This window comes from Myodes glareolus, chromosome 4 (genome assembly GCF_982192425.1).
Source record: "Myodes glareolus chromosome 4, mMyoGla1.1, whole genome shotgun sequence".
Taxonomy (NCBI): Eukaryota; Metazoa; Chordata; class Mammalia; order Rodentia; family Cricetidae; genus Myodes; species Myodes glareolus.
In genome coordinates, this window is record NC_142029.1 from 9,225,377 (window position 1) to 9,251,203 (window position 25,827).

The following is a 25,827-nucleotide window of genomic DNA, read 5'->3' on the forward strand; positions in this document are numbered from 1 at the left end:
ACCATTTAAGATTGTTTCAGTTGTTAAAGTAATTTACTGGACCTAAAGTGCTTTAATATAAACAGCTTTTGTACGGAAGGGGTTCCTTTTTAAATAAAATTACTTTGGATATTTAAAAAGCATTTACATCATTTAAGGATATTAGTTAGACCTATTGAGCTTGAATCACAATATATGACATTACTAATAAATGGAGGAGTATTTAAAATGTAACATGCACATAAATGGAATATGTGTACTCTGTATAATTGTGATGACATTGGGATTCTACCTAGTGGGTGCAGAATGAGGACATCGCCATCTTTATATTTACATGTTTCTTCTAGCCTGTCTTCTTATTTTTCCTGCTGCAACTAGGAAACCATTCTGACTTTAAACAGATTTTGTTTTTGATTATACATATATGCTTTTGTCAGGGATATGTGCACCTGAGTGTAGGAGTCCACAAAATCTAGAAGAGAATGAATAGCTGAAGTTAGCAGTGGTTTTGAGCTACTTGATGTGGGTACTATGAACTGAACCTTGGTTTTTGCAAGAGCAATATTTTTAGCTGCTGAACCACCTCTCCAGCCCCCATTTCCATCGCTGCCTTTGTAAACAGAAAAAGTCCACTTTTATCTGTAAAGAGCATATTGGTAAGTTTTGGAGTTTTAAGAGATAGCCTTCTCTCTTAAAAGTACTGAGTCTTTGAGTTAGGGACTCACTGTAGCTGTCCTGGAACTGGATATGTAGATCAGGCTGGCCTTTAACTCACACATATCTGCCCACCTTTGCAAATGCCAGGGTTAAAAGTGTGTGCTGCCACATCAGACAATAATCTTACTCACACATGTTTTATTTTGACTTGAAGTTTTGTATTTACTGGGTAATGAATTTGGGGATTCTAATGTTTTATTATGATAACACTTTTCCAATATATGCATGTGTATGTTTGATAGCTGTGTACCTAAGCTGATATTTTATTACATTTCAACTATCTATAAAGATACCATCTCAGAACTTGGTAACACAGCAGCTAGCACTTTTCCACCATCCTGTGGGTTGCAGTTGTCTCCACAGACTGTAGGCCAGCTGGGACTAGAATGTCTCAGATGCCTGGGCTTTGGTGACATACGGGAACTTTGACTTCATTAGTCAGAGCTTTGCCTCTTTTGTGTTGTTACTTCAGCTGCCTCACTGCGTGGCTCCTCGGCTTCAAGAGAGAATCCCAATATGGGAAAAGCGGTCTGGCTGACTATAAAGGTTAGACTTGGAGTGAACTGTATCAGTTCCAGAATATTCTAGGCCCACCTCAGTGTCAAAAGAGGACATTCACATAGAGGTGCAGAATTATTTGAGATTATCTTTAGAAATTCTACCACAATATCTTTATCATTTTAATCTAACTTTGGCCACTTTGCGGTTTTTGTCTTTTATTTGCTTATATTTAAGACAGGGTCTTGCTGTATAACCCAGACTGTTTTCTTCTGCCCAGTTTCCTAAGTATTCTCTAGTACAGGCATACATCACCGTGTTTGGCCCTAACCAGTTTTTAAAATTGTCTTTTTCTTAATGGTTTAATAAGAGGCTTCATATATGCCCATTTATTTACATACATGTGTCACTCTATACTAAATTGAGGTTAAATTTGTGGATATTTTATTTCAGCTTGTAATTTAATCACAATCCTATGATATCAACATTTTATTCCCTACTTTACAGATGTGCTGTAGTTAGTGTATATTAAAAGAATGCAGTCTTGAAGTCAGATAGCGCCCAAAGATGACATTTTGTTTTAAAGAATGGTGTTTGCAAAGGAATACAGTTAGATGTCCATCAACCTATTATATACTTTCTCAAAAGAGGTCAAGGCTTAAAAAAAAACTTCTGATTAATCACCCTGTGACATTTTGTTAGGAGTATGCCAAGGACAGGTGATACTGGAGAATTGATGGCTCTAGAACCAGTACATTGAGCTCCAAGAGTTCTTCTCCAGCTTTGCTCACCTTATTTCGTGGTTTTTCCTTCTGAGTTAGTCATGTGGATCAGTCTCTGCATGTACTTGAATATTTGTTTCCCATAGCCCAGCTAATTACTTTCAGTCAGTGTTCTTTCTGAGGTCGTGCTGAGTTCAGAGGATGAAGGGTTTGGTTCATACTGGAGATTGTTTTGCCTACCTCTACTTTCATACTTTAGCGTGGAAATTAAGGTTCTCAAGTATTGTGGCCAAAATATTTTCAAAATGACATAAACTTCAGAAGTTCAGTGAGTGTTCAAATGTTTTTCCTATGTTCTTAGATCGCTGTAGACAGGTACCAAACACAACTGAGTTACTTCAGAAATGAGTATGCCACTGAGCAGGATTGATGTCCAGAATGCAAAGCTTTGAGGGAAATGAAACTGCTTTCTTTCACGCCTGAACAAATATATTTGTAGACACTTCCTCTCTGCTCTCAAATTAGGAAGATTTGTTTGTGTAGTTTCTGGTTATTTCAGTAGCACCCCAGTAGGCCTAGTGCAAACATGGCACCTCACATTTCTTGAATTTAATACTCAAACACAGCACCACACACCTATTTAAACTTTAATCCTACCAGTAGGTAGACCAGCTTGATTTGCACAGTTAAGTTCCAGGCCAGTCAAGACTAAGTATTGAGACCTTGTCTTGATAAACGAATTAAGTAATAAATATCCAAATACAGAGGTAGAAATTAAACAGCATTTCTCATTGGAAGGGTTTTCTATTCTTTTTATTTTCCCTTTAGGTTGGGAGAGGGTGTCAAAATAGGGTTTCTCTGTGTTGCTCTGGCTGACCAGAAACTAGCTCTGTAGTTTGAGGCTCTGGCCTCAAACTCAAGATATCTGCCTGCCTCTGTCTGATGGAATTAAAGGCATGCACCACTACTGCCAATATTGAAGGATTCGTACTTGTAGTGGATACACAGCTTCTTGGGGCTTTGATTCAAGTGCTTGGTGTGGTAAATGTGTTCTCAAGGGCTGAACAATTTAATGAGACCAAGTCTGATCTGGGAATGCTATCCACCAGTTACTCCCATCATTGCATGTAGAGGCTTTTGTTCATTTTTTGCTCTTTGACTTGAAGGTCATAAAGCATTAATTACTCTTTCTAGAAAACTAAGTACAGTAAGACTGCGACCTGTTAACCTAGACAAATTACTGGTGTCAAGTAATTTGGCAAAAAAAAAAAAAAAGCTAAATTCCACCTTGTTGAGTATGGTATGGGCCATTTGTAAAACAAAACTCAGTAAGTAGGCCTTTGTCTTGGTGTCCAAGTTGAATATTAAAACACAGAGGTATTTAAGGATGTCAGCTTATGAATTTGCCTCCTTTTAGGTCTTAACTAAAATGTCCAAGAAGGCCTGTATACACTGCCTTCTGTGAATGACAACCTTTAGTTTATCCCTTGTTACTGCCCCACCCCCACCAGAGTATTTCTTGTAAAATGATGTTCATTTTGCTTTTGAGTTTTAGTTGACCAAACCACTTTTATCATAGCAAATTGTAGATCATGTTGACATTATTAACTTTAGATTGTGTTTGCTGTATATCGTATTTCTATAGCAGATGAATTTATTTTCTGGTTTATGTATATTTTATATGTATGGAAATACATATAATATAGCTAATTAGTTGGAAAGCCTCTTTATGTAGGATAATAAATAATTATGTGTCTAAAGTAGTATTGGAGATTTCTGTAACATTTTTGTAGCAAATCCTGTTTAATAAATCTTGTATGTATATTTAATAATTATTGTATGTATAATAAAAAACACAATCTTTCCTATATCTTAAGTTTTAGATTTAGTCTATATTGAACTTGGTTGAGCAGAGCTCATTGGATAGAATCAAATATTCATTTTTATATGTACTAAATTTTTGGTTCATATAATAGCATATCTTATTTGAATATTTCATTTTTAGTTCTTGCTAACTTTTCATTGTTTTTCACTAATTAGTTTTTTATAAAATTTATTTAATGTGGGGGTGGGAGGTGCCAGTTCTCATTCTACCATGTGGTTTCCGTCCTCTGAGCCATCTTACCAGCCTCCTGTTAAGTTGTTTTGTTTTTTTTTAATGTCCATTATAGCCAGGTGTGCTAGGATGTGCATGTAATCCCAGCACTTTGGAGGCTGAGGTGGGAGTATCCCAAGTTTGAGGCCAAGCTAGCCTCAGAGGAAGAGCCTCTCCCAAAACAGAACAAACCGCATGTCGTTGATAGTTCAAAGAGATTGTCCACTTCCAGGGGAATTGGCGGAAGACAGTTAAAGCAGATATTATCAGATGGGACTGAAACAGGGTCCTTATTTGTGGTTAATGTGTGTTGTGAAGTTTTGCTGTGTTATCTGATTGCACACCTCACTTTGAGGGAGAAAAATGAGGGTGACTTAAAGGAGACTGGCAAGATCATTGCAGACTTTCCACAGCCCTTTCTCCTGCTGTACTCACCAGTAGAGAAGATGCTTTGTCTCGGTACATGCTCTTGCTGCTGAAGGTCTTGTATCAAAGTGGCCCCACCTATCAGTGGAGTCGGGGAGCATCATCTCAGGGCCAAGTGCCTGTGCTCTACTGAGTACATTTATGGTGGTCCAGCAGTGACTGTTTGGTTCCTTTGATTTAAAGTTCTTTTTTGTTGTTGTTGTTTTATTTATTATGTATACAGTGTTCTGCCTGCATGTGTCCTTGCCATGACATCAGAAGATGTCATCAGATCTCATTACAGGTGGTTGTGAGCCATCATTTGGGTACTGAGAATTGAACTCAGTACCTCTGAAAGAGCAGTAAATGCTCTTAACTGCTGAGCTATATCACTCTAGCCCCTGAAGTTCTTTTTCACATATCATTTGTAGTCTTCTGCTGTACATTCTTGTTTTGGCATACTTTTCTTAGCATTTCCGTATCTTAAGTTATAAGCTTGACTAATGTAATTATTTAGACAGACCGAAGATGTCAGCTGGTGCAAGTGCATTTAAAATTCCTTTCGTAGCCATACTGAAATAAAGCAGGCTTTTCCCCACCCTCTGTGTACTTAATAAAGCTATCTGTGAAGTCTGGCTTCCTTGGGTTTTTGATCCTGCCGCTAGGTGGCAGAGATAATAATGAAAGGCAGATGGAAATGCCAGTGTTAGTGTATGCTTAGTTGGTGCTCTTTTCTGGCTTCATTAATACTGAATTTGAGGGTGAATATTGAAGTCTCAACTAGAGGACCTAACTAACTCTGTATGAACAGCTGTAAAAATTGTGTATCTTGAGTAGAGTTAGTAACAACAAGGTAAAGGAGAAAGAATGGAAAACCTTTGTCTTTAAGGTAGTCATTGGTGTTCATTTTAAAAAGGTATTGTTGTAGTGCTGGTGTTGTGTTCCCATGGTGTGTATATATGAGGGTTCACTTGCCTCGGTGCATCATATTCCCTGAGATGATGCTCCCCGCCTCCACTGATAGGCGGGCCACTTGATACAAGACCTTCAGCAGCAAGAGTATGTACTAAGAAAAAGCATCTTCTTCTCTACCAGGAAGTGCTGTGTGAAGTCTGCTACCATCTTGCCACTCTGCCTGCCTCTGCTTTGTAAACTCTGTTCTCCTTTTCACATTTACATGTGAATAGATGTAACATTTTGGGAATGGAACTCAGGTCACCAGGCTTACTGTGACAACTGCCTTCACCTGCTGAGTGTCTCAGCTAACAGTGTTCTGACCTGCCTTGCATTCTGTATGCCCCTTTATTGAATTTGACTTCTATTTCTTGATTCTGTTAGTATTACTAACAGAATTAGTATTACTATTATTACTATTATTACTACTAATAATAATAGTAATAATTAATATTATTATTAATAATAATAATAATATTAGTATTACTATTACTTTAGTATCTGCAGCTGGTCATTCTTTTGGTGTCACTGTTTACGTTCCTACTGACTAGGTTGAATACATCTTAACATCATCAGTTTTTTTTTTCTTTTCTTTTCTTTTTGATTTTTTTGAGACAAGGTTTCTCTGTGTAGTCCCGCCTGTCCTGGAACTCACTCTATAGACCAGGCTGGCCTCAAACTCAAAGAGATCTGCCTGCCTCTGCCTCCAGAGTGCTAGGATTAAGGCATGCACCACTACCACCTGGCTGGTTTTCATGGTTACATGTAAAATCCTAGAACTATTATGTATAAAATGTAGAACTTCAGAGTGTCCATGTAAATTTTTTTTCCAAATAGATTTTTTAAAAAAGAGCTTGTTGATAGCCTTGAAAAGAGTGATAAGAAGCTAGAGGTAGAGGGTAGCACATGATTACACGATGCTTTAGAACATGTAGCTCAGTTAGTAGAATGCCTGACATGCATGAACCCTGGGTTTAATCCCTAGTACCACATAAATCAGGTGAAATTGGTGCATGCCTGTAATCTAGCACTTGGGAGATGGAGGCAGGAGGATCAAAAGTTGAAGGTCATCCTCAGCTGCATAGTGAGTTTGAAGCTAGCCTAGGTTATATGAGACTTTGTCTCAAAAGAAAAGGAAGACTTCTTGGTCCTCTGAGCAGTCTTTCACCAGAGACTCAATGCTGTTATTATAAATGAACAGCCATATTGACAAGGTGCCTTTTGTGATGGTTCAGTCAAGAGTTGAATCACTGAGACCCTCAGTCCTATCACCTCAATTCTGCTAGGAGTCTGAATGAGCTTGGAAAGGGGTTATTTCCCAGTGGAGCTCCCAAAGAAGAACTGAGCTTGCTTACACCTTGACTGGAGCTGCATGCTCTAAGCAGAGGATCTAGCTGACATTGAACTCAGCTGGGAATGTGATCTATGCAAGTATAAAGTAACAAATGAATGCTTTGGGGAACTAGTACAGATACCCTTCATAGCCCTTGCTTCGCATCTGCTACTGCCTAACATATAATCAAGAAATAGTTAATGAGCCCCTCTTATATACCAGACCTCTTATATGCCAGATTATAACTTCTTGTGAAGTCAAGCACAGTTCGAGTCAGTGGGGAAGATAGACTTGGAACAAATAAGAATGGCGGAGGCCATGAAAGGCACGTGCTGTAATGAGAGTATAGATTGAGTTCATGTTCCTGTCTCACAGACTTGCTCTAGCTTTGCTTTTTATTATGAAAATGGTATGTACATTTTTTAACCCTTATACATGCTCTTTTTTCCTTCTAGAACATTTCTGTTTCCCTGCTTGGTAATTAGCCCAGATTCAAGGTAAATGCCAATTGTAGAGGCCGTCTGTGAGTCCTCTGGGTAGTTGGGTTTGTGAGGAAGCAGACTGTGCCAGTGCCAGAGTGGCACATAAGGTGAGCTCCTAAGAACAGACAGAACCTGTAGGGGTGCACTAGGACTCTGGCACGTTGCTGGTGGGAGGCCAGTGATAACGACTATGGGAAACCCTTAGTGTTTTCTGAATATGTGTTTATAGCCTAGAAGTGGAATTACAAAGCATTTACCCAGAGACATGCAGCACATGATCTTAATGTCTCCAGCCTCTATGAGAATGCTTAATCCATCAGGGCTATCTATCACTGTTCTCAACTGGGAACATCCCCACAGCCCAATAATAGCAGTGTGAATTGTAGTCATTAGAGGGAATACTGCTTAGCAGTAAAAAGGAAAATACTGCAGCCACATGAGTGAATCTCACATTATATGTTATATATACATATATAATATATTATATGTTGTACATATAAGTTATGCTACTCTTTTATAAAGAGTAGAACTATACAGTATATACAAAAAGAAATCAGAATGAACAGATGAATTATGTGGTGAAAGAAGTCAGACTCAAAAGTTTGGAAGGGGAGATGACTGGAAAGGTATGCAGGAATTCCTGGGCTGGTGATTTGGGCATGATAACCAAGATGGTGATGTGTGTGTACTGTCAGCTTGTTGAGTAAAATATGAAAAATCTGTATTTTAATACACGAAATTTTGTTACTTTTTTTGGATGTGTATGTAGTGTGTTGTATGTACTTGTTAGTGAAGGTGGGTGTGCAAGCTCATTCAGGCATTTTTTTCCTTGACTGCCTTTTCCTTTTATTTATATATTTACTTATTTATTTTGTGATAAGGTCTTACTAAACTGAAGCTCAGTGGTTGGTCAGCCACAGGTCTGAGAACCCCTGTCCCCCTCCTCTCCATCTCATTTCTGAAGTTATAGGCACTGACGGAGCTGTCTTCCCAGCCCTGACTTCAGATTTTCAAAATGAGAAAAATAACACACATATGACTTTGGTGTCTTTAGCATTAGATGTTGTCTTCTTTGATTGCTGTTTGCACTGTTAATGGCCCAATATCAGCCCTGCAGGGCCAGAGAGCATTTCGGCCTCAGTTCTCAATTACCATGCACGCATGTGGAATGTCCAGCCTCAGTTTTGATACGAAAAGTTACTTGAGAACTATAGTTTCTTAAAGTGAGTGACCTTGTTTTTATGGTCACATTTTCAAGAAAAATATTTGCACTATTACATATTTTTGTGTTTAGTGTTTCTTTATATAGCATCTAGCATTTTTCTGGGCCAGAATTCATAAGACGTGCCTATATTAGAGTTTGCCTGTTCTGGATATGATTTTGAGATAGTGTGAGTGCTGTATTTGCACCTAAAAACATCAGACTTCCCTGAATACACAGGGTTTTATTTCCTTTAAGAAGATGAAACCGTTTTCTTCTGAATTTCTACTTGCTACCTTGGTGTTTTGTGAGAAGGTCAAGAAGAGAAGCTAGATTGCCCTGTGAATTGGTTTCTGTTTGGTGTGGTTTTGTTTTGGTTTTGATACAAGAGCTAGTAAACAAGTGATGTGAAAAGCAGCTTTGTGGACATACTAACTGCTACTGTCTTTGTCTGTCTTCCCTAATGGAAATAACCGGTTATTAAGTGACTTAACCTCTAGGACAGAAACTTGAAAAGTAAGTTCAGTTGGATCACCCAAAACTGCCCTGTCATGGGGACACAGTTTCTGAGACTGTTGAAGTGGATCAGTGCTACTTGCTGAGTCTGATTTTTTTTCTTTTATTTGATGCCATCTTTTGTAACTTAAATTGAGGATATTTCAAGACCAATTTTGAAATTGTACAATACCTTTATGTAAACTTCTAGTGAGGGAATCCATATTTCTATCATTGTCTGAGGCTGTCATCCAGAAAGGTTAAAAACCCTGCCCTTGCTTCTGTTTGCTGTGATGCTTATGTTGCCAGCTGCCAGTTTTGTGAAAAGCATAGTTAGCCATAAGGTTGGCAAGAAATTATTCCATATTGAGTGCTTGCCTGTGCTGAACACTGTCAGTGTGTTTGATATATTTGTTGTGTCTTGGCTTCGTTTCTGTTTTTACTCTATTTCTGACCTTTTTAGTTGCAGATCTGTATCATAATTCCTGGGCTCCACTGACTGGCCTCTCTGCTTCTCTATTCCAAACCATTCCTGACACAGTATAACAAGGATGAAGAGGAAACAGTCTGTTTAGCAAACTTGGTTTTTATTAGAGTTAGAACATGCTTGATCTGTGTGGGGTGGAAACTTCTGAACAGTTTAGGAATGCCAGAATCTGAACCTGTTGGCTTTGGCATGTCCTTTCAACCTTCTATCTTGGCTCTCCCACTTTTGTGTCTTGTGTGTGTATGTGTGTATATAATACATATATATTGTAGGTGTATTACAAATAGATAACAGTTCTGTGATTGATCGTAGATTTTCTAATGGGGCTACTTATATCTAAGCAGGGTTTTTTAGGAAGGACTGTAGAGCTCTGAAATGAAAAACAAATAGACCTCTTCCATAAAAAACAGTATGTTTTGTTTAGGGATTCAAACTAATAGGGTTCCCTAAGTTTTCATTCTACAACCTTTGCTGCTGTGTGGGAAGTTGTTTTTCTCTTCCAGGATACTAGACTAATACTAGCCAGGGAAGAGCTGAGAAGTGAAGTATGTAATGGAGAAGGTGAGTCGCCCCTTAGGGTGGGGCCAGACTTCATGGTCCGAGATGCTGTTTGTGTAATCTAAGTGTTAAAGCCAAAGGAGTTAAAATTAGTTTAAATTTTCTCCTGAGAAAATGATTTTTTGAGAAAGATAAAGCAAGTCTTTATATGAGTGTTATTTTTCTCACCTCCAAAATGTGGGTATATGGGTAAATTTCTTATTGGTAATAAGCTATAGATTGACAGAGAAACTTGACTTAAGCCAAATGTGGTTTTTAAGTTTAGTAAAGGATAAGGCAAAGACGTAAGATTGAGAATGAATTGTTAATCATAATTTATCGTTATCAGAATGTATGTTTATGCATCATGGAAGATGTTGCTGCAACTCACAGGAGAAACAAAGGCTTTAACCTTTCAAACTTGCCTATCTGCCTTCTGTTCCCTCCATTCTTGTTCTGGCTGCTGGCTGCCTTTCTTACCCCCTACCAAACCTCTTACCTTTTTCCCGCCCTCCTTTGACTTGGTGTTCTAATTTCTGCTAAGTTTTTGATTGTGTATGTTGTGTATTATGAAGGTTGCAGTGGTTTGAGTCCGAATGACCCTCATAGACTCACATGTTTGAATGTTTGACACTGTTAGGAGCTGTGAGGAAGTATGTCACTGTGGGGGCGGGCTTTAAGGTCTTATATATGCCCAGTACCCAGTGTCTCCTCCTGATTCCTGTGGATCAAGATGTAGAAGTCTCAGCTGCTTCTTCAGCACTGTGTCTGCCTGCATGCTGCCATGCCTCACCATGACAGTAATGAACTAAAGCTCTGAAACTGTTAAGACAGCCCCAGTTAAATGTTTTTCGGGGTGTCTCTTCACAGCAGTAGAACACTGACAAAGGCAAAATGACTTTTTTTAATCAAATAGAAATTCCTGTTAATCATTTTATATTCGGTTGAGATGTAAGCACAGTGAGCAAGCTTTCTGTGTGAGAATGTTTTCCTGTCCTGTCCTGCTACACTCAGCACTAATGTCATTGCTGTGCTGGGGTGGTAGCAGACACTTTTGTTATAATTTGATCTCCCAAAGTAGTTCCCAGTACTGAGTAGCACACTTGTCTGTAGTGGGAGGAGAGAGTGAGCCTTATTGGCAGAATGGGAGTATTGCTGTTGTGCTCATGCCTACACATTCCTTTATAAGACAAGGAAAGTGTATAGCACAGTGGGACCGATTAGCATTAGCTCACTGACAAAAGGTCCATCAAGACTGACAGAAGTTGAACTTACTAAGTTGTGTAGTGCGATAAAGGCCCAAGTAGGTCAGAGATGGAAACACGCTGCTCTGTTGTGTTTTTTGTTGTTGTTGTTGTTTTGTTTGTTGTTGCTTTTTTATGAGTGTAGCACTTGCTTGTAAGAAAACATTTATTGACTGCACAAGGCCCTTAGGAGGTGGTGGTTGTCACCCATCAAGCAAGTCTTGGTCAAGACTTTAAGGGTTGTTGCAGCTCTACTAAAGAGTTTAAATCTGAAGCAGCACAGCCATTTACTGAATTCCTGTACTTTTTGTTTTCAAAGTAACTTAAAAGGCTTATGCTTCAGGGTTCCAACTCACAGAGATCTGTCTATCTCTGCCTCCTGAGTGCTGTGATTAAAGGTGTGCGCTACCGTCCCAGGCTCTAAGTTACACCTTAAAACTTTCTTTTAAAGATTCATTTTATGTGTATTACCCCCCTCGTGTGTGTGTGTGTGTGTGTGTGTGTGTGCGCGTGTGTGTGCGTGTGTGCAACATGCATGCCTGGTGCCACAGAGATCAGAAGAACATACTGTATCCCCTGGAACCAAAATTACGGTGGTTGTGAACTGTCATGTAAGTACTAGAAACTGAACCCAATTCTCTGCTAGAGCAACAAGTGCTGGTAACCACTGAACTACCTCTGCAGCACAACATCTTAAAACATTAAGGCAACTTTACAGCTACCTCCATAACCACTGTATTTCAAGCACTGTTTAATTTTGAACCTTTTCAGTAAGTGAAATTTATACAGGAACCCAATACATAAAAAGAGAAATGCAGATTAAATTGAAGATACCAACTACTTTTGTCAGTGGTAACACAGGAGTATTTTGGAATTCCCAATCTGTTTGAAATCTACTTCAAGGTAAACAGTACCCAGACGGTGATGGCAGTGAACCTCCACATCCACTGATTACCTTGCTGCTGCTGCTCAGTCATCCTGCCATCAGGTTGAATAATGTGGGTGCTGGGGTCAGAGCTGCCATCTTGGCCACTGCATAGCTGTATGACTTTGGTCAAGTGATAGACATTAGTGTCATAGTCTAGGCATCTAATTAAAAAGGCGTTATTTGTGTTTGTAAAGGTGTGCCTGATGAATAAATGAAAAAATATAGTATTTAACATAAGTTAGAAGAACTGTAAAAGGTCTTCAGACACATCTCATAACCACTTTCCCTCTTAGGCATTGTGACCACAAACACCTGGGGAAAGGGAGCTAACTGTGAAAGTGCCTCTATCAGATTAGCCTGTGAGCAAGTCTGTGAAGTATTCCCTAGATAATGATTGATAGGAGAGGGACCAGTCCATTGTGGGTGGTCCTACCCTGAGAAGATGGTTCTGAATTGTATTAAAAAAAAAAAAAAAAACAACTGAGCAAGCCATGAGGATCAAGTCAGTAAGTAGTGTTCCTTAGTGACCTCTTCTTCAGATCCTGCCTCCAGGTTCCTACCCTGACTTCCCTTCATGATGAACTTGATTGGGACATATAATCGGACATAAATTCTGTAGCTTGAATTTTAATTGGTCTTAATAATAAAAACCCCAAGTCAGTAAATGCTGAAAGATCAGAGAAGCAGAGCAGCCAGTCAGTTCTCACCTCTTTGAAATCCTTAGGCCACAAAAAGGTATCCTGTCCTCTACAAGTCCTCACCCTAAATGCTCAGACTGTCCTCAGACTGCATCCTGTCTCTCCGAAACCTCAGACTGAGCTCCTGTCTCCTCCCACCTTATCTTCCTCTCTCCACCCAGCTATATCACTTCTGTCTTCACCTCCCTAGTGCTGGGATTAAAGGTGTGTGTTCCCAATTTCTGGGATCACCTTTGAGCTGTTTTTTTTTAAAAGACAGATTCAATCTTGTGTAGCCTAGGGTGGCCTTTAACTCACAGAGATCTGTCTGCCTCTTTCTCCCTAGTGCTGGGATTAAAGGTGTGTGCCAACACTGACTGGCCTCTGTGGCTAACTAGTGGCTTAATTCTGCAGTCTGATCTTCAGGCAAACTTTGTTAGATTACAAACAAAATATCACAATAAAACCCTTTCTTTCCCCAGCAGCTTTTGGTCCAAATGTTTTATCACAGCAATAGAAAGCAAACTAAGACAGACACCCACATTTCTGGACTAGTTTCTTTTACCTATGTCTTACTGATGGTGTGAGATAGGACTTTATCCTTGCTTAAAGCAGTCTCTTCCTTCTAACTTTTGGTACTTGGCACATGTGTGATGATCTGCTTTGGGTTTATTGTACTTAGACTCCAGAAAAGCACCTTAGTACCTCACAGAAGCTTTGTACATACCAGTTACTTGAGGAATTTTAAAAATAAATGACTATTACTTTGTAGGAGTGAAGCATGGGGTAGTCTTCTATAGAGGCATATGCTATTCTAATGTCTTCTCGACAAGACTTCCTGGGAGTCTTGTCTCTGTAGGAGCCTCTGTTTCCTGATTTCTTTTTTTAAAAAAATATAAACTATAGTTAATCTAATTTCTCAAGATAAATTAGAACCTGAGAGAGGGTGATTCAAGGGACCTGGTGGTGAAGGCACTGTTGACACACTGCAGTACTTAGTGTAGCCTTCCACCCACTCCATTTCCTTTTATAATACTGTCCTTTTGTTTTGAGAGTTTCTTTGAGACTGGGTCTCCTTGTGTAGCCAGCCCAGGCTGGTCTGAGACTCCTCCTTCCTCATCTCCCCAGTACTGGGATTACACCCATGAGCCATCACACCTGGCCCTTTCTCTGTGTTTTTTCATCACCAGCATTGGTTCCAGCTGCCTTCCCTTGTTCAGTTATTTTTCTTCTATGGTCCTAATTGTTTCTGCTGTGTCCTTAGGTTTGATTTGCAAAGGCTGAATTAAACGTGTGCTCTTGTCTTGCTGTAAAAGATTTGTGAACTCAACATTTATAATATGAGACAGTGTTTATTTCCCATCTCCTTTGAATTGGTGTGCTCTCTCACTGCTGAGTAGTTGAGATCCTCCCCCTAGTTGTTTTTTGATTGCTTCCTAGAGTGTCATTTTATTTTAAAATTATTTTTCTTAATGTGTTTTTATAAAGACCGGTTTCTAAAGTGCTGAAGTATCTACCATGTACCTCTAAAAATGTGCTGATCTTGTATCTGAGAATGTGGTAGAAGTAAATAGAACCAAGTGTGGTAGCACACACCTTTAATCCCAGTACTCAGGAAGCAAAGGCAGGTCTCTGAGTTCCAGGCCGGCCTGATCTGCATACTATGGTTCAAACTATCCAGAGGTCCATGGTGAGAGGTTGTCTCTATCCCCAAAGGGCGAATAGAGTAGAACATTTACAGGCCCTTGACAGTCACTTTAGTAAGAGTGTTATGAAAAAATAGTACTTCTCACATCTCTCCTCAAGGAGCACACAATAGTTAATTGATTGCACACATACATTTGCATGCTCTTTGCAGGAGAATGTGTTTTAGAACAAAGGACAGAACTGGCCCTTGGGAAACTTGTTTTCCTTTCAGTACTATTTGTAGCAGGCTTGGGGACTAAAACCTTCTCTGACTTAACTGTGTTAGCTCTAAATTAGGTGAAAGTTAATTTCCCAGCTTTTCTGGCTCATACTTTACATATACCATATAATGTTAAAACAATGGGTGGATCATAGCTCAGTGGTAGACCATTTGCCTGGCATTCTTGAGACTCTGAATTCCTTCCCAAGCAGATTAATTTTAGGGTAAGGAACAAAAACTTAAGTCACTGTTGATAAATGCTAGGGGTTCCTAGAGGAGTAAACTGCAAACATTACTTGGCTCTCATGAATGAAGTGCCAAGAGTAGTGAAGTCCTTCCAGGATACAAAAGTCACCCCCACCCCCCGAAAAAATTACAGGACGAGGTGAATCTTTAGTTCAAGGTGATGTTTTGAAAGCACAAATAAAAATGGGCTGAGATATAGAGAGACAGAATCATTAGTAGTTAGACTTTGAGAACAATTAGGAATCTCAGCTGAGTGACTACTTGAAGGGAAAATACAATGTTTGTAGCAGGTGAACGCTGAGAAAGACCATGCTAAATAGTGCTAAAAAAGAAGTTGATAAATACATCCCATTTTAATTTCTTATACTAGGGAAAGAATAGCCTTACAGTTAATCTAAATGCCTCTTATGTTTGCTTTGGATTGAATTTGTAGTGCTGCAACTGAGGATTTGCATGAAAGAAAATAACCAGACTATACTTAGCAGTAACAACCCAATCTGCAACAGATTTGTAGTAAGTTATAAATTTAGATTATAGCGCTTCCTGTTTAATGTAACTATAAGGGAAGTAGACATTAGTATGGAGTCCTTTGACCAGGAGCCAGAATTTTCTTAGACCCCCAAAGAAACTTGGTTTCATAATGATGAATAATTTAACAGCAAGAAAAACTTGTGCAAAAATAAACTTATTACTGTTTGCTGGGATCTGTGTAAATCCAAACACATATGCATTTAAGTTTGAAATTGTTTCTCTTGAGTTCATGAAGATTTATTGAAAAAAATCTGCTCCTTAAATTAGACACCCAGTAGTGTATTTCATTTTAGAACTTAATGGTATATGTTTTTCTTAAGTATTTAACTTTGACTAAAGCTGCTATTTACTTGCAAAAAATTTATGATTGAAAAGATTGGCAGTTAACAGGGAAGGATACTGAAAGTATAGAATGAGACGGGAGTTTATGACCTCTTTTAGACAGTGTTCTTAAAACTGTCAGAATCTTTGAGATACCTCTTCATTTTTAATACCAGGATAGTCATTATTTTTTATGCTTAAAATGTAGTAGAATCTAGTGATGTTATAAGTATTAGTAAGCATATGCAGGAATTTTAGTTACAAAGTCTTTTTTAGATAAAAGATTAGAAATGAGATTAAATCTAAGCAAAGGTATTCAAAACTTATGATACGGTAAAGTTTGTGAAGCAATATTCAAGAAGACTTAGATAAATGGGTATCAGCCATTTTTTTTTTCTGGATGGATTTTTTTTTTTTATTGGTTTTATTTAGCTCTACATTTTTGTCTGCTCCCCTCCCTTCTACCCTCTCCCAAGGTCCCTATGCTCCCAGTTTACTCAGGAGATCTTGTCTTTTTCTACTTCCCATGTAGATTAGATCCATGTACGTCTCTCTTAGGGTCCTCATTGTTGTCTAGGTTCTCTGGGATTGTGATTTGTGGGCTGGTTTTCTTTGCTTTATGTCTAAAAACTACCTATGAGTGAGTACATATGATGATTGTCTTTCTGGGTCTGGGTTACCTTGCTCAATGTGATGTTTTCTAACTGCATCCATTTGCCTGCAAATTTCAAGATGTTATTTTTTTCTGCTGTGTAGTACTCTTGTGTAAATGTGCCACATTTTCCTTATCTGTTCTTCGGTTGAGGTCAACCATATTCTTGAATTGAATATATTCTGGTTATAAAGATGTTAATTCTTCCCAAAATTGATTTGAGATTAAGTGGAATTTGCCAGTTGTGTTAGGTGGAGCTGACAACTTGTTCTAAAATTAATATAAAGAATCTGAGGCAGGAGGAATTTGCTGCATAGGGAGTGTCAGGCCCTTCAGAGGTACATAGTAAGACCCTGTACCAAACCTAAAATAAAAAACAATTTAGAAATTCAAAGAGACAAACTAAAAACTACTAGTAAAAATGTTTCCTCGTATTCCAGGATTTAATTCAAAACTGTAGTGATTATCAGTTCCAGATTTATTGAGGATCTAATGGGTAAACTTAAACTGTTCATCATGAAGTATCATGAAGAAGAAAATGAGCATTATCTTTATGATCACACTAGAGCAGAGCATTATTTTTCTACCTACTTTCTTCTCCCCCTCCCCAAAATCAGTACAAGTCTTTTATTGTCCCAAAAGACACCCCAAATCGTATTAAAATTCAGGATATTGTTTCTGGAGCTGGTAACTTAGGTCTTACTCGTCAGCCTGTTGCACTGTTCACTTTTCAGAAACATAGATACCATCCAAAAACTTTCTGATATCCTTGCTTTTAACTGTCGTGGCTTGCTGTATCAGAGCCACCGAGTTTGAAACAAACTCAGTATCATTCCCTTCAAGGATTAATTCATCCTTCTGGGCTTGAGAGACAGAACAAGCAACGCCTGTCCTCATCCGAACCCTGCAGATATATTTTTCACCCAAGAAGTTTCGAATTTCAACCAAAGACCCATTCTCCTGAATAACAACGTCGATGGGAAAGTGAGCATACATGGACCTCACCTTGTAGCGGAAGCCCAGTGTAACACCCTTCCTTGATCATGTTTTGAACATGGCTGCAGATGGTTCTGACGGTGGCCAGTTCCTTCCTGTTGCCCCACCATTTGTCAATCCGGAGCCTCTTCTTCTTCTTCCCAAGAAGGCCAGCTCTACATTGATGTGATTGAAACCCCTCCGGAGGGTTCCTCTGGGGCCCTTCACAATGACTGTGCGCCCCTTCAGAGTGATGTCCACATTTTCTGAAATGTTGACCGTCTGATTGCTGAGAATGGTCTTCATTCTCACAGTAGATGGGGCAAAGAGAGAACGTCTTTCCCCTACTTTTTTCTTTATCTTGCTCTTGTACTTTTTGTTTTTTCATTGCAAAAACAAAAGCTGTAGTTCTGTCATGGGGTGTAAATTTAGGTTTATGTCAAGAATTCTTTTAAAAAGCACCATGGGGAGGAGACTGGAGAGGTAGCCCAACAGTTGAGAGTGGGTACTGCTCTTTTGCAGAGATTTGGGTTAATTCTCAGTGCCACATAGGTGACTCACAACTCCAGCTTCTGGTAATCTGACACCCTCTGGCTTCCACAGGCACCTGCATGTACGTAGTGCACATAAACTCACATACACATAAAGAGAAACTAAATACTTAAACAGTGTTGGCTTGCTAAGAAGATTGCTCAGAGGGTAAGAGCACTTGCTTGCTGAGATAACTTGGGCCACACATGGTAGAAGGAAAGAAAAGATGTTTGCAAGTTGTCCTCTGACCTTGGCAAGCCTATGCCTCCTTCTGTCAAATCCATGTAATTTAAAATACCACTGGAAGAGTGGAAAGAGAAGCTACAAAATGAGAGTTAACTTATAAAACTGACAAGAATAGTGCTCAAGACTTATTCAAATATAGACAGATGTAATGAACTTGAACACATGAGATACACTCTCAGAGAGTTGCCTCCTGCCGGTATTGAATGTTGAGACTAAACAAAGATCCAGCACTTGTGCTTCCATTTCTGTTCAGGTTTTTAGCCCTTGACTAAGGTTCAATAGACTCTTAATGCCTTGCTTTCCTTCAGGCATGGATCTCAAGTATTACAACTAAAATGTTGTCATTTTGGAGAGACTTATGTTGTGGTATTGTGACTGTGTGACAGAAAGCCTTTACACTCATCTCCATGCAGAACTGTAGCCCGGGACACTCTTTTCAGCAGGTGATGACTGCAAACATGGCAAAGAAAGTACACTGTGTCCTTAGAAATGTGCCGAGGTTCATAGAGTGAGTTAATCAGGCTAATGGGATAACAACAGTGCCCCCAGGTGATCATGGGCTTAATAGTCTAAGGACTGTGGCATTGGGAAGGGAGGCGAGTCTGCAGGACTGAAGATCAGCATGGAAAGTAGGGAGCTAGCTTGGTGTAAGACTGAACAGTCATGTGTGAGCTTCTACCACTTTGATGAGAAGTAGATTGGAAATATAAAGCCTGTGAGGGGTCTGATGAAGAGAGGTGTAGTGTGGTTACATTTGTGTCGTAATAGACAATTAGAAGGCTGACATTTTGAGATCTAAGATATGAGGGAAGGTGTTGACTGAGGTTTTCTGTCCAGCCCGGTCCTGCATCCCTTAAGTCCCAAAGAAATCACACAGAGGTCTTTATTAGTTATAAATTGATTGGCCCTTTAGCTCAGGCTTCTTATTAGCTAATTCTTATAACTTATATTAGCCCATAATTCTTGTCTGAGTTTAGTCACGTGGCTTGGTACCTTTTTTTGGTGAGGCAGTCACATCTTGCTTCCTGTGAGGCTGGGTCACAACTGTGGACTGCACTTCCCTCTTCCCAGAATTCTCTTCACCCCGCCTGCCTGTCTACTGGCCAATCAGCATTTATTTAAAATATAAGTGACAGGATACAGACCATTGTCCCACAGCAGGAAGGGTGACACCTAGACTCTGAAAACAGATGTAGTTTGACTTGGGTCCTGTCATGGGTTTGATTGAATATTGAGTTTGGGGTACCCTTCTGGCATCTAGAGGGGGAAATATCACTTAAGGCAGACAACTCTGGTTTAGAAATGAGAGGGAAGGTCCAAACAGGGAGATAACGTTGCATCATGGGCTCAGAACCTTGGTATGACTCCGGTCTCTTGGGGGAAATTTTAGAGTGAGTTATCATAACCATCTTAAGTAGAAGATGCTACTGTAGAGAGAGAAGTGGCTGCAGAGCCGATGGCTCTAATAAAATTTGCCCATGGAGGGGAGGTCATGACTTAAGGGAAAATACCCCAAAGAGAGCCTTGGTACTGAAACATGTCCCTGGTTTGTAAAACATGTTGTTTATTAACCATTAGTTGGAGTAAGGGTTTATTTTTTATTTTTTTCTTTTGATTTTTCGAGATAGGATTTCTCTGTCTAACAGCCCTGGCTTTCCTGGAACTAGCTCTTACAGACCAGACTGGCCTTGAACTCACAGAGAAATGCCTGTCTCTGCCTCCCGAGTGCTGGGACCAAAGACGTGCGCCACCACTGCCTGGCTGGAGTAAGGTTTTTTAGGAAAAATTTAAGCCTTGATTCTTGCTATGGTACTGGCTTATCCATTCAGTATTGTCACAAGATTTGGGGATGCCACTCTACTCTTCTAGGGTGGTGCTCCTGACTAATTATTGCTTAAAAGTGCAACTGGAGCTCTGCAGTGCTGTGCGGTTTTTGTACACACCAGTAATTGAAGCGTCTGGGGCTTGTTTTTGAAGTTAATTCTGTGGTGTGGGGATTCCAGTGTTGCACAAGTAGAGTTTTAACTTTTCTGATCCTAAAAATCCCCTTCTCAGAGAAATATTTAATATTAACTCTATTACCTTATAGCATCAGGTAGTCACACTGAAGAATGTGTTCAATTTTGCTGTTTCTCTATAGAGTATCATTTGCTTCTCTGAATGAGTGAATTAGACTTTATCATTAGTAGCATTTTGAGTTCTATGTTTGGAACCTATTCTGCCCTCCATCCTTGTAGCCCTTAGGGATCTTTATGAGTGTAAACACTTCTGAATGTCTCTTGATTTCTCAATTTTTCATACTTTTTAACCTTGTGATTTGCTCTTTACTTTTGCCTGTTAAAGTAGCCTATCTATGATTTAGGTTATCATGTTTTTCTTAAAACTTGGAAATGGGCTTTTACTATGTGTGTTAATCATAATAGTAGCAGCTTCGCAGGTGCCGTGTAGTTGCTATTCATAGCCACCTCATGATGTAGACTATGAAGAAGCTACAATACAGTGCATAAGCAGAGCCACACAGCATGTCACTGTGAGCCAGGCACATGGTGCTAGAACCTGTAACCAGTCAGGCTTCCTCTGGAAATGAGAATCCATGGCCCTCTTGTAGAGCTCTTGTTGGCATTTGTTGCTTACTTTCAAGGATGCTTATTCTCTCAAATGTTTGATTTGGGGGGTATACACCAGTTGGCTTTCCAGTGCACTTCTATGAGTCCAGCACTATTTCGCTTCCTGTGTCCACATGTCACCCTAACATAGACAGATGCCTTTGCTGCCTACTTGCCTCTTGGGGAAGGAATCTTGACTGAATATACTGCTGTCACCTCCAGTGTCACCCTGACCAGTGACACTGGTCTTTCCTGCCCTCCATAACTGCTTTGTGCTAAATGTGGAGTAGCCTTGAAACTACCCTCTGCTTGCATTTTGGACCTTGGTTTCCGTAGTTTCCTTTCTTCTCATTTGTCTTTTTCAGAAATTAAATATAATTTCGCTTTAAAACCATACTCTGTTTCCTGGCTTGTATGATGGTTTTGTAAGTACTCACTCATCTAGCACTCTAAACAGAGCTACACTGCCAGATTCCCATTTTCACTGTGCTAGCATAGTCTTCTCTCTTCGTTCTTGAGCCAGTATTTTACTGTTTCTGTGTAAGCTTTTGGATGTTACATGACATATGCTTCCTCGTCGGTTTGATGCCATCTTGATAATGGTTCTTAGCCTTTCGAGTCATGAACTACTTTTACGATAATGAATTCTGTGTGTCCCTTTTGTTTTCCTGGTTAAATTTGAGCCCTCTACCTTGTACCCCCACAAATGGTCATATGTTAATTTGAGCATTTCTAGTTCCTGTGTGGTTTTAAGAGAGTGCTGGTGGTATAATTAGTTGTATTAGAGGTATAGGCACTGGCTTGAAATTTTCAGATTTTTTTTGTTATTAAAGTTTGAGAAATATATATAATATAGCACAGCAATTTTTATTATTATTATATATTTATTATATATATTTAATATACATATATCTGTATATCAAATATAAAGAAAGGTATTGTGTTAACAAGTTTTATAACATTTCCTTTTCTCTTTTCTCCAGGTTTAACTATAGATCAACACATCACCTTGCATCTCATGGGTTTTATGAATTTTTAAATTGGTTTGATGAAAGAGCATGGTATCCACTAGGAAGAATAGTAGGTGGCACTGTAAGTATATTAGCTATTCTTTGATGTAAACTGTTGAGCAAGCCATTAAGTGTTGGTGGGATAAGGGTCTTCCAAAACTGCATATAGTTCACAAATACAGCCTCTGTAGCTAATTAGCCTATGTTTCTTTGCTCTATTCTTGACAGTTTATTTGTGGAATATCTCACATTGGCCTCTGACAAGTGTCAGGATGGATTAAGAATTTGCTGTCCCAGGCTAGGTGGTGGTTAATCCCAGCACTCAAGACAGGTGGATCTCTGTGAGTTCAAGGCCAGCATGGTGTGCAGAGTGAGTGCCAGGACAGTCAGGACTGCACAGAGAAACCCTGTCTCAAAAACAAAACAACAAAAATCTGCTGTCACAAAGTACCTCAAGTCCAGATTGTGTTTTTAGCTTTGTTCTCGAGCAACTGAGTTTGAAGTAAAGCTGCTTTTTCTTTTTTGGGGGGGGGAGGGGGAGGAAATAAAAATTTAGAATTATTAAAATAATTAAACTTTTCAGGCCTCAAGCTTCTGAACTAATCTAGGTAATTGTGCCTTGACTATAGTTGGTGTAGAGTTCTCTGGATCCAGAATGATGACATAAGGTTCTTAGGATTCAGTGTGAAAGGAGAACTTAAAGAGAAGGGGAAGATGTGGCAGCTCTTGAGGAAGTCTCTGTGCTTGGTCATTTCTTCTTGATTGACTTTGCCAGAGGCTCACCAGTATCACTGTCACCCCAGATAAACTTTTGCTCTCACATCATTAATTCAAATTCATTTCCTTTCTTTTGTACTTTGAATTTATTTACTTTTGTGTTCCTTTCCCAACTCCCTGTAATTTCTCCAGTGATTTTTTTTAGCCTTTTATCACTGTTGACTGTTTACAGCTGTCACAGTCAAAGTTACCATCATGCAGCTAGCAGAACTTCCTGGGTTTTGACCTAATGTTTTCATCATCCTTCCACTTTAATTTCTATTAGAATCTCCTTCTACTGGCGGGATTTTATTTTCCTTTATGCTCACTCTGTAGCCCATGCTAGCCTTGCATTTAACAGTAATCTTTCTGCCTCAGCCTCCCAAATGATGGGATTATGGATGTGAACCACCATGCTTTCATAGAAGTTCATTCATAACTTTTAAAAGAGGATTTTGTAGTACTCTTTAAAATTTTTCAAATGGATTGTAGTTAGCAAATATTATGTAACCTCCAACCCTTTTTGGACTTGATTATAACCTAAAATACATTCTAGTTCAGATCATGTTTCTTCTGTGTTTAAAAAGGGGGGTGTGTGTACATGTGGATGTCAGAGGTCAGCCACAGATGTTCCTTGGGTGGTGTCCACGTTGGATCTGTTGTTATTTGTTTGAGCAGTTGTTCACTGGCCTGGAGCTACATAATTGGGTTAGGTTGACTGATTAACAAACTTTAGGAATCTACCTTCTTCTGCCCACTATTCCATTCTCCATCTCCCAGCACTGGGGCTGTAAGAATGTGCCAACACTGCAGGCTTTTAATGTGGGGCTTAGGGATGGAGCCAGGTCCTCGTGCCTTACAGGGATTACCATCTGAGCCAATTGTGCAGCCGCATTTTGAAGCTTCTTACATCTTAATATTATAGCACTTTTGGAACAATCTTATCTCTGTAGGACTTTGTTCCTACCTGGTAAGGAAGGCAGAGTTCCTTCCTGACTTCCCTGATGAACGAGAAGAATTTATCCAGTTTAGTTTCATTAACAGCATCTGACTTTGCTGGAAATTAGGCTTTTTCTCTGGCCCTTGTGTCAAGTTAAAACTGCTCGACCTCTAACACTAAGGTGCACATTCCACCTGGTTTCTTGAGCTTTTTTGCTTTCTCTTATGGGCTCTAGTGACATGAATATCTACTTAAATTTGAACCCCTTTGTTTTTTACATCTGGAGAGTATGCTTTTTTCCTAAAAGTTTGAATATATATATATATATATATATATATATATATATATATATATATATTACATATATACACGCACATGATCTTAAATTTATGTGTACATGCATTTGTGCATGTTTACCATATTTGTGCCTGGGACCTGCAGAGGTCAGAAAATGGATCAGAACCCCAGGAGCTGAAGGTTATGGACAGTTGTGGACTATCATGTAGATTTTGGGAACCGAACCTGGGTCCTCACTGCAAGAGCAGCAAGTGCTCTTAACCATTAATTGAGCCATCTCTCCAGCCCCAAGTTTGAATATATCTTTGCTGTTAGGAGTTTTTGGTTTTAGACCTTTCATTCAATACTGCTTTGTATTTTGACTTTTCTTATATTAGGTCCATCTGCCGTATTATATGGATATGTTGATTTATATGGAGAAAAAATTTCAGATTCATGTCTGCTTTCTTTGTGTATTGCTGACAAAATCATACAGTAGGATCTAGTACTGAGTAAGAAACGGATCAGAATTTTTTGAGAATTGTAATAACTCACTATACTGTTTTTCTCCTCAATCCTGTTACTCTGTGCATTCACTAGACATTGAATATACACTCTGTGCCTGTATTGTTCTTCATACTGACAAATAAACTCTTACTCTTCTGGAGCTTACATTCTTGTGAGGTTGAACAGTTGAAAATAAGGTTTATAAATAGTGTGCTCAGCGATAATAGATGCTAGGGAGAAAAAGCAAGCGGGTGAGTTAAAGACTAGGGTCGGAGTCTGTTGAGACCTGCACATTTAAATAGGACAGCCAGGGAATGAATGTGTGGCAGAGCCTTTGTGGTTTCAGTCTTGGGGAGAAAGAGAGCCATTGAGGGAGGATTAGGGTGTGAATGCAAATAAAAACACATATTAGTTACTGAGGGATGATTCGAAATGAATATCCTCCAATTCCGAATCATCTTGTGGTCACTGCCCTTCTTTTGGTGTAAAGGTGGGTGTCAGTACATTAATCTTCCCTCCCATTATTAAGACTTTGAACATAGAACATAAAGCCTTTTAGTATTCTTTTGGTTCCCGAATAACTGATCCTTCTTCCTGAGTGGTGTTTACTTTCTGAATCTTGGATTTAACTTACTTATAATTATCATTTCTCCTTTTTATTTATACACGATAAGAACACGGCTAAAGTGTGTTAAAATCCCAGGCCTGAAAAATACATGACTAAGACAATCCTTGGAAGTGAGGAAGATAGTTAATGGAATAAACATCATTACATATTTTCTATTTTAATCACTCTTGTTTTATATTCTCTGCTCTTTTATTTCAGTATATATTCTGTATCTGTTCCAAAAAGATTTTATTGTGTATCCCGTGAAAGGGAAAGCTTTCTCTTCATCTTAACTACAAATGGTGTATACTAATTAAAAAAGAATGTGGACTATTCTTTTTGGGCACCATGTTTTATATGTAACTAAATTCCTTTCTTTCCCCTCTAGGTTTACCCAGGGTTGATGATAACAGCTGGCCTTATTCATTGGATTTTAAATACATTGAACATAACAGTTCACATAAGAGATGTGTGTGTATTCCTTGCACCAACTTTTAGCGGCCTTACATCTATATCTACGTTCCTGCTAACTAGAGAACTTTGGAACCAAGGAGCAGGACTTTTAGCTGCTTGTTTTATTGCAATTGTACCAGGGTACATATCTCGATCAGTGGCAGGATCCTTTGATAATGAAGGCATTGCAATTTTTGCGCTTCAGTTCACTTACTACTTATGGGTAAGTACCACTTAATATTTGGCTATCATTAATGCTGGTGACCTTCTGCCCAAAGTCTTTAGGTTGGACTTACGTCTTTTACCAATAGAGTTGTACAAATATGTTATTGCTATTCATAATAAATAAATTTAACGATAGATAACATTTAAAAGCATACCAACATTTTTCTGAATATATCACTGCATTAATATGTCCATAGATTTTAATTTCCATAATAATCTTATTGTATCTGCTTTATAAGTTGTAACTTCAAAAATAAATAGAAGCAGTCTGTCAGCAGTACACAC

The 25,827-nt window shown here is 39.0% G+C and overlaps 1 protein-coding gene and 1 pseudogene across 1 annotated transcript in view; one reads left to right on the forward strand and one right to left on the reverse strand.

Moving 5' to 3' along the window:
• The window catches only part of Stt3b (STT3 oligosaccharyltransferase complex catalytic subunit B), a 74,679-nt gene that overhangs the window by 12,154 nt on the left and 36,698 nt on the right, over positions 1–25,827 (forward strand). Inside the window, exons 2-3 of the mRNA XM_085688997.2 lie at positions 21,752–21,860; positions 25,253–25,540. Coding sequence (XP_085545123.1) covers positions 21,752–21,860; positions 25,253–25,540 — 397 coding nt within the window. The remainder of the gene's footprint in view (positions 1–21,751; positions 21,861–25,252; positions 25,541–25,827) is intronic.
• LOC125393023 (large ribosomal subunit protein uL6 pseudogene) lies at positions 17,110–17,721 on the reverse strand (annotated as a pseudogene).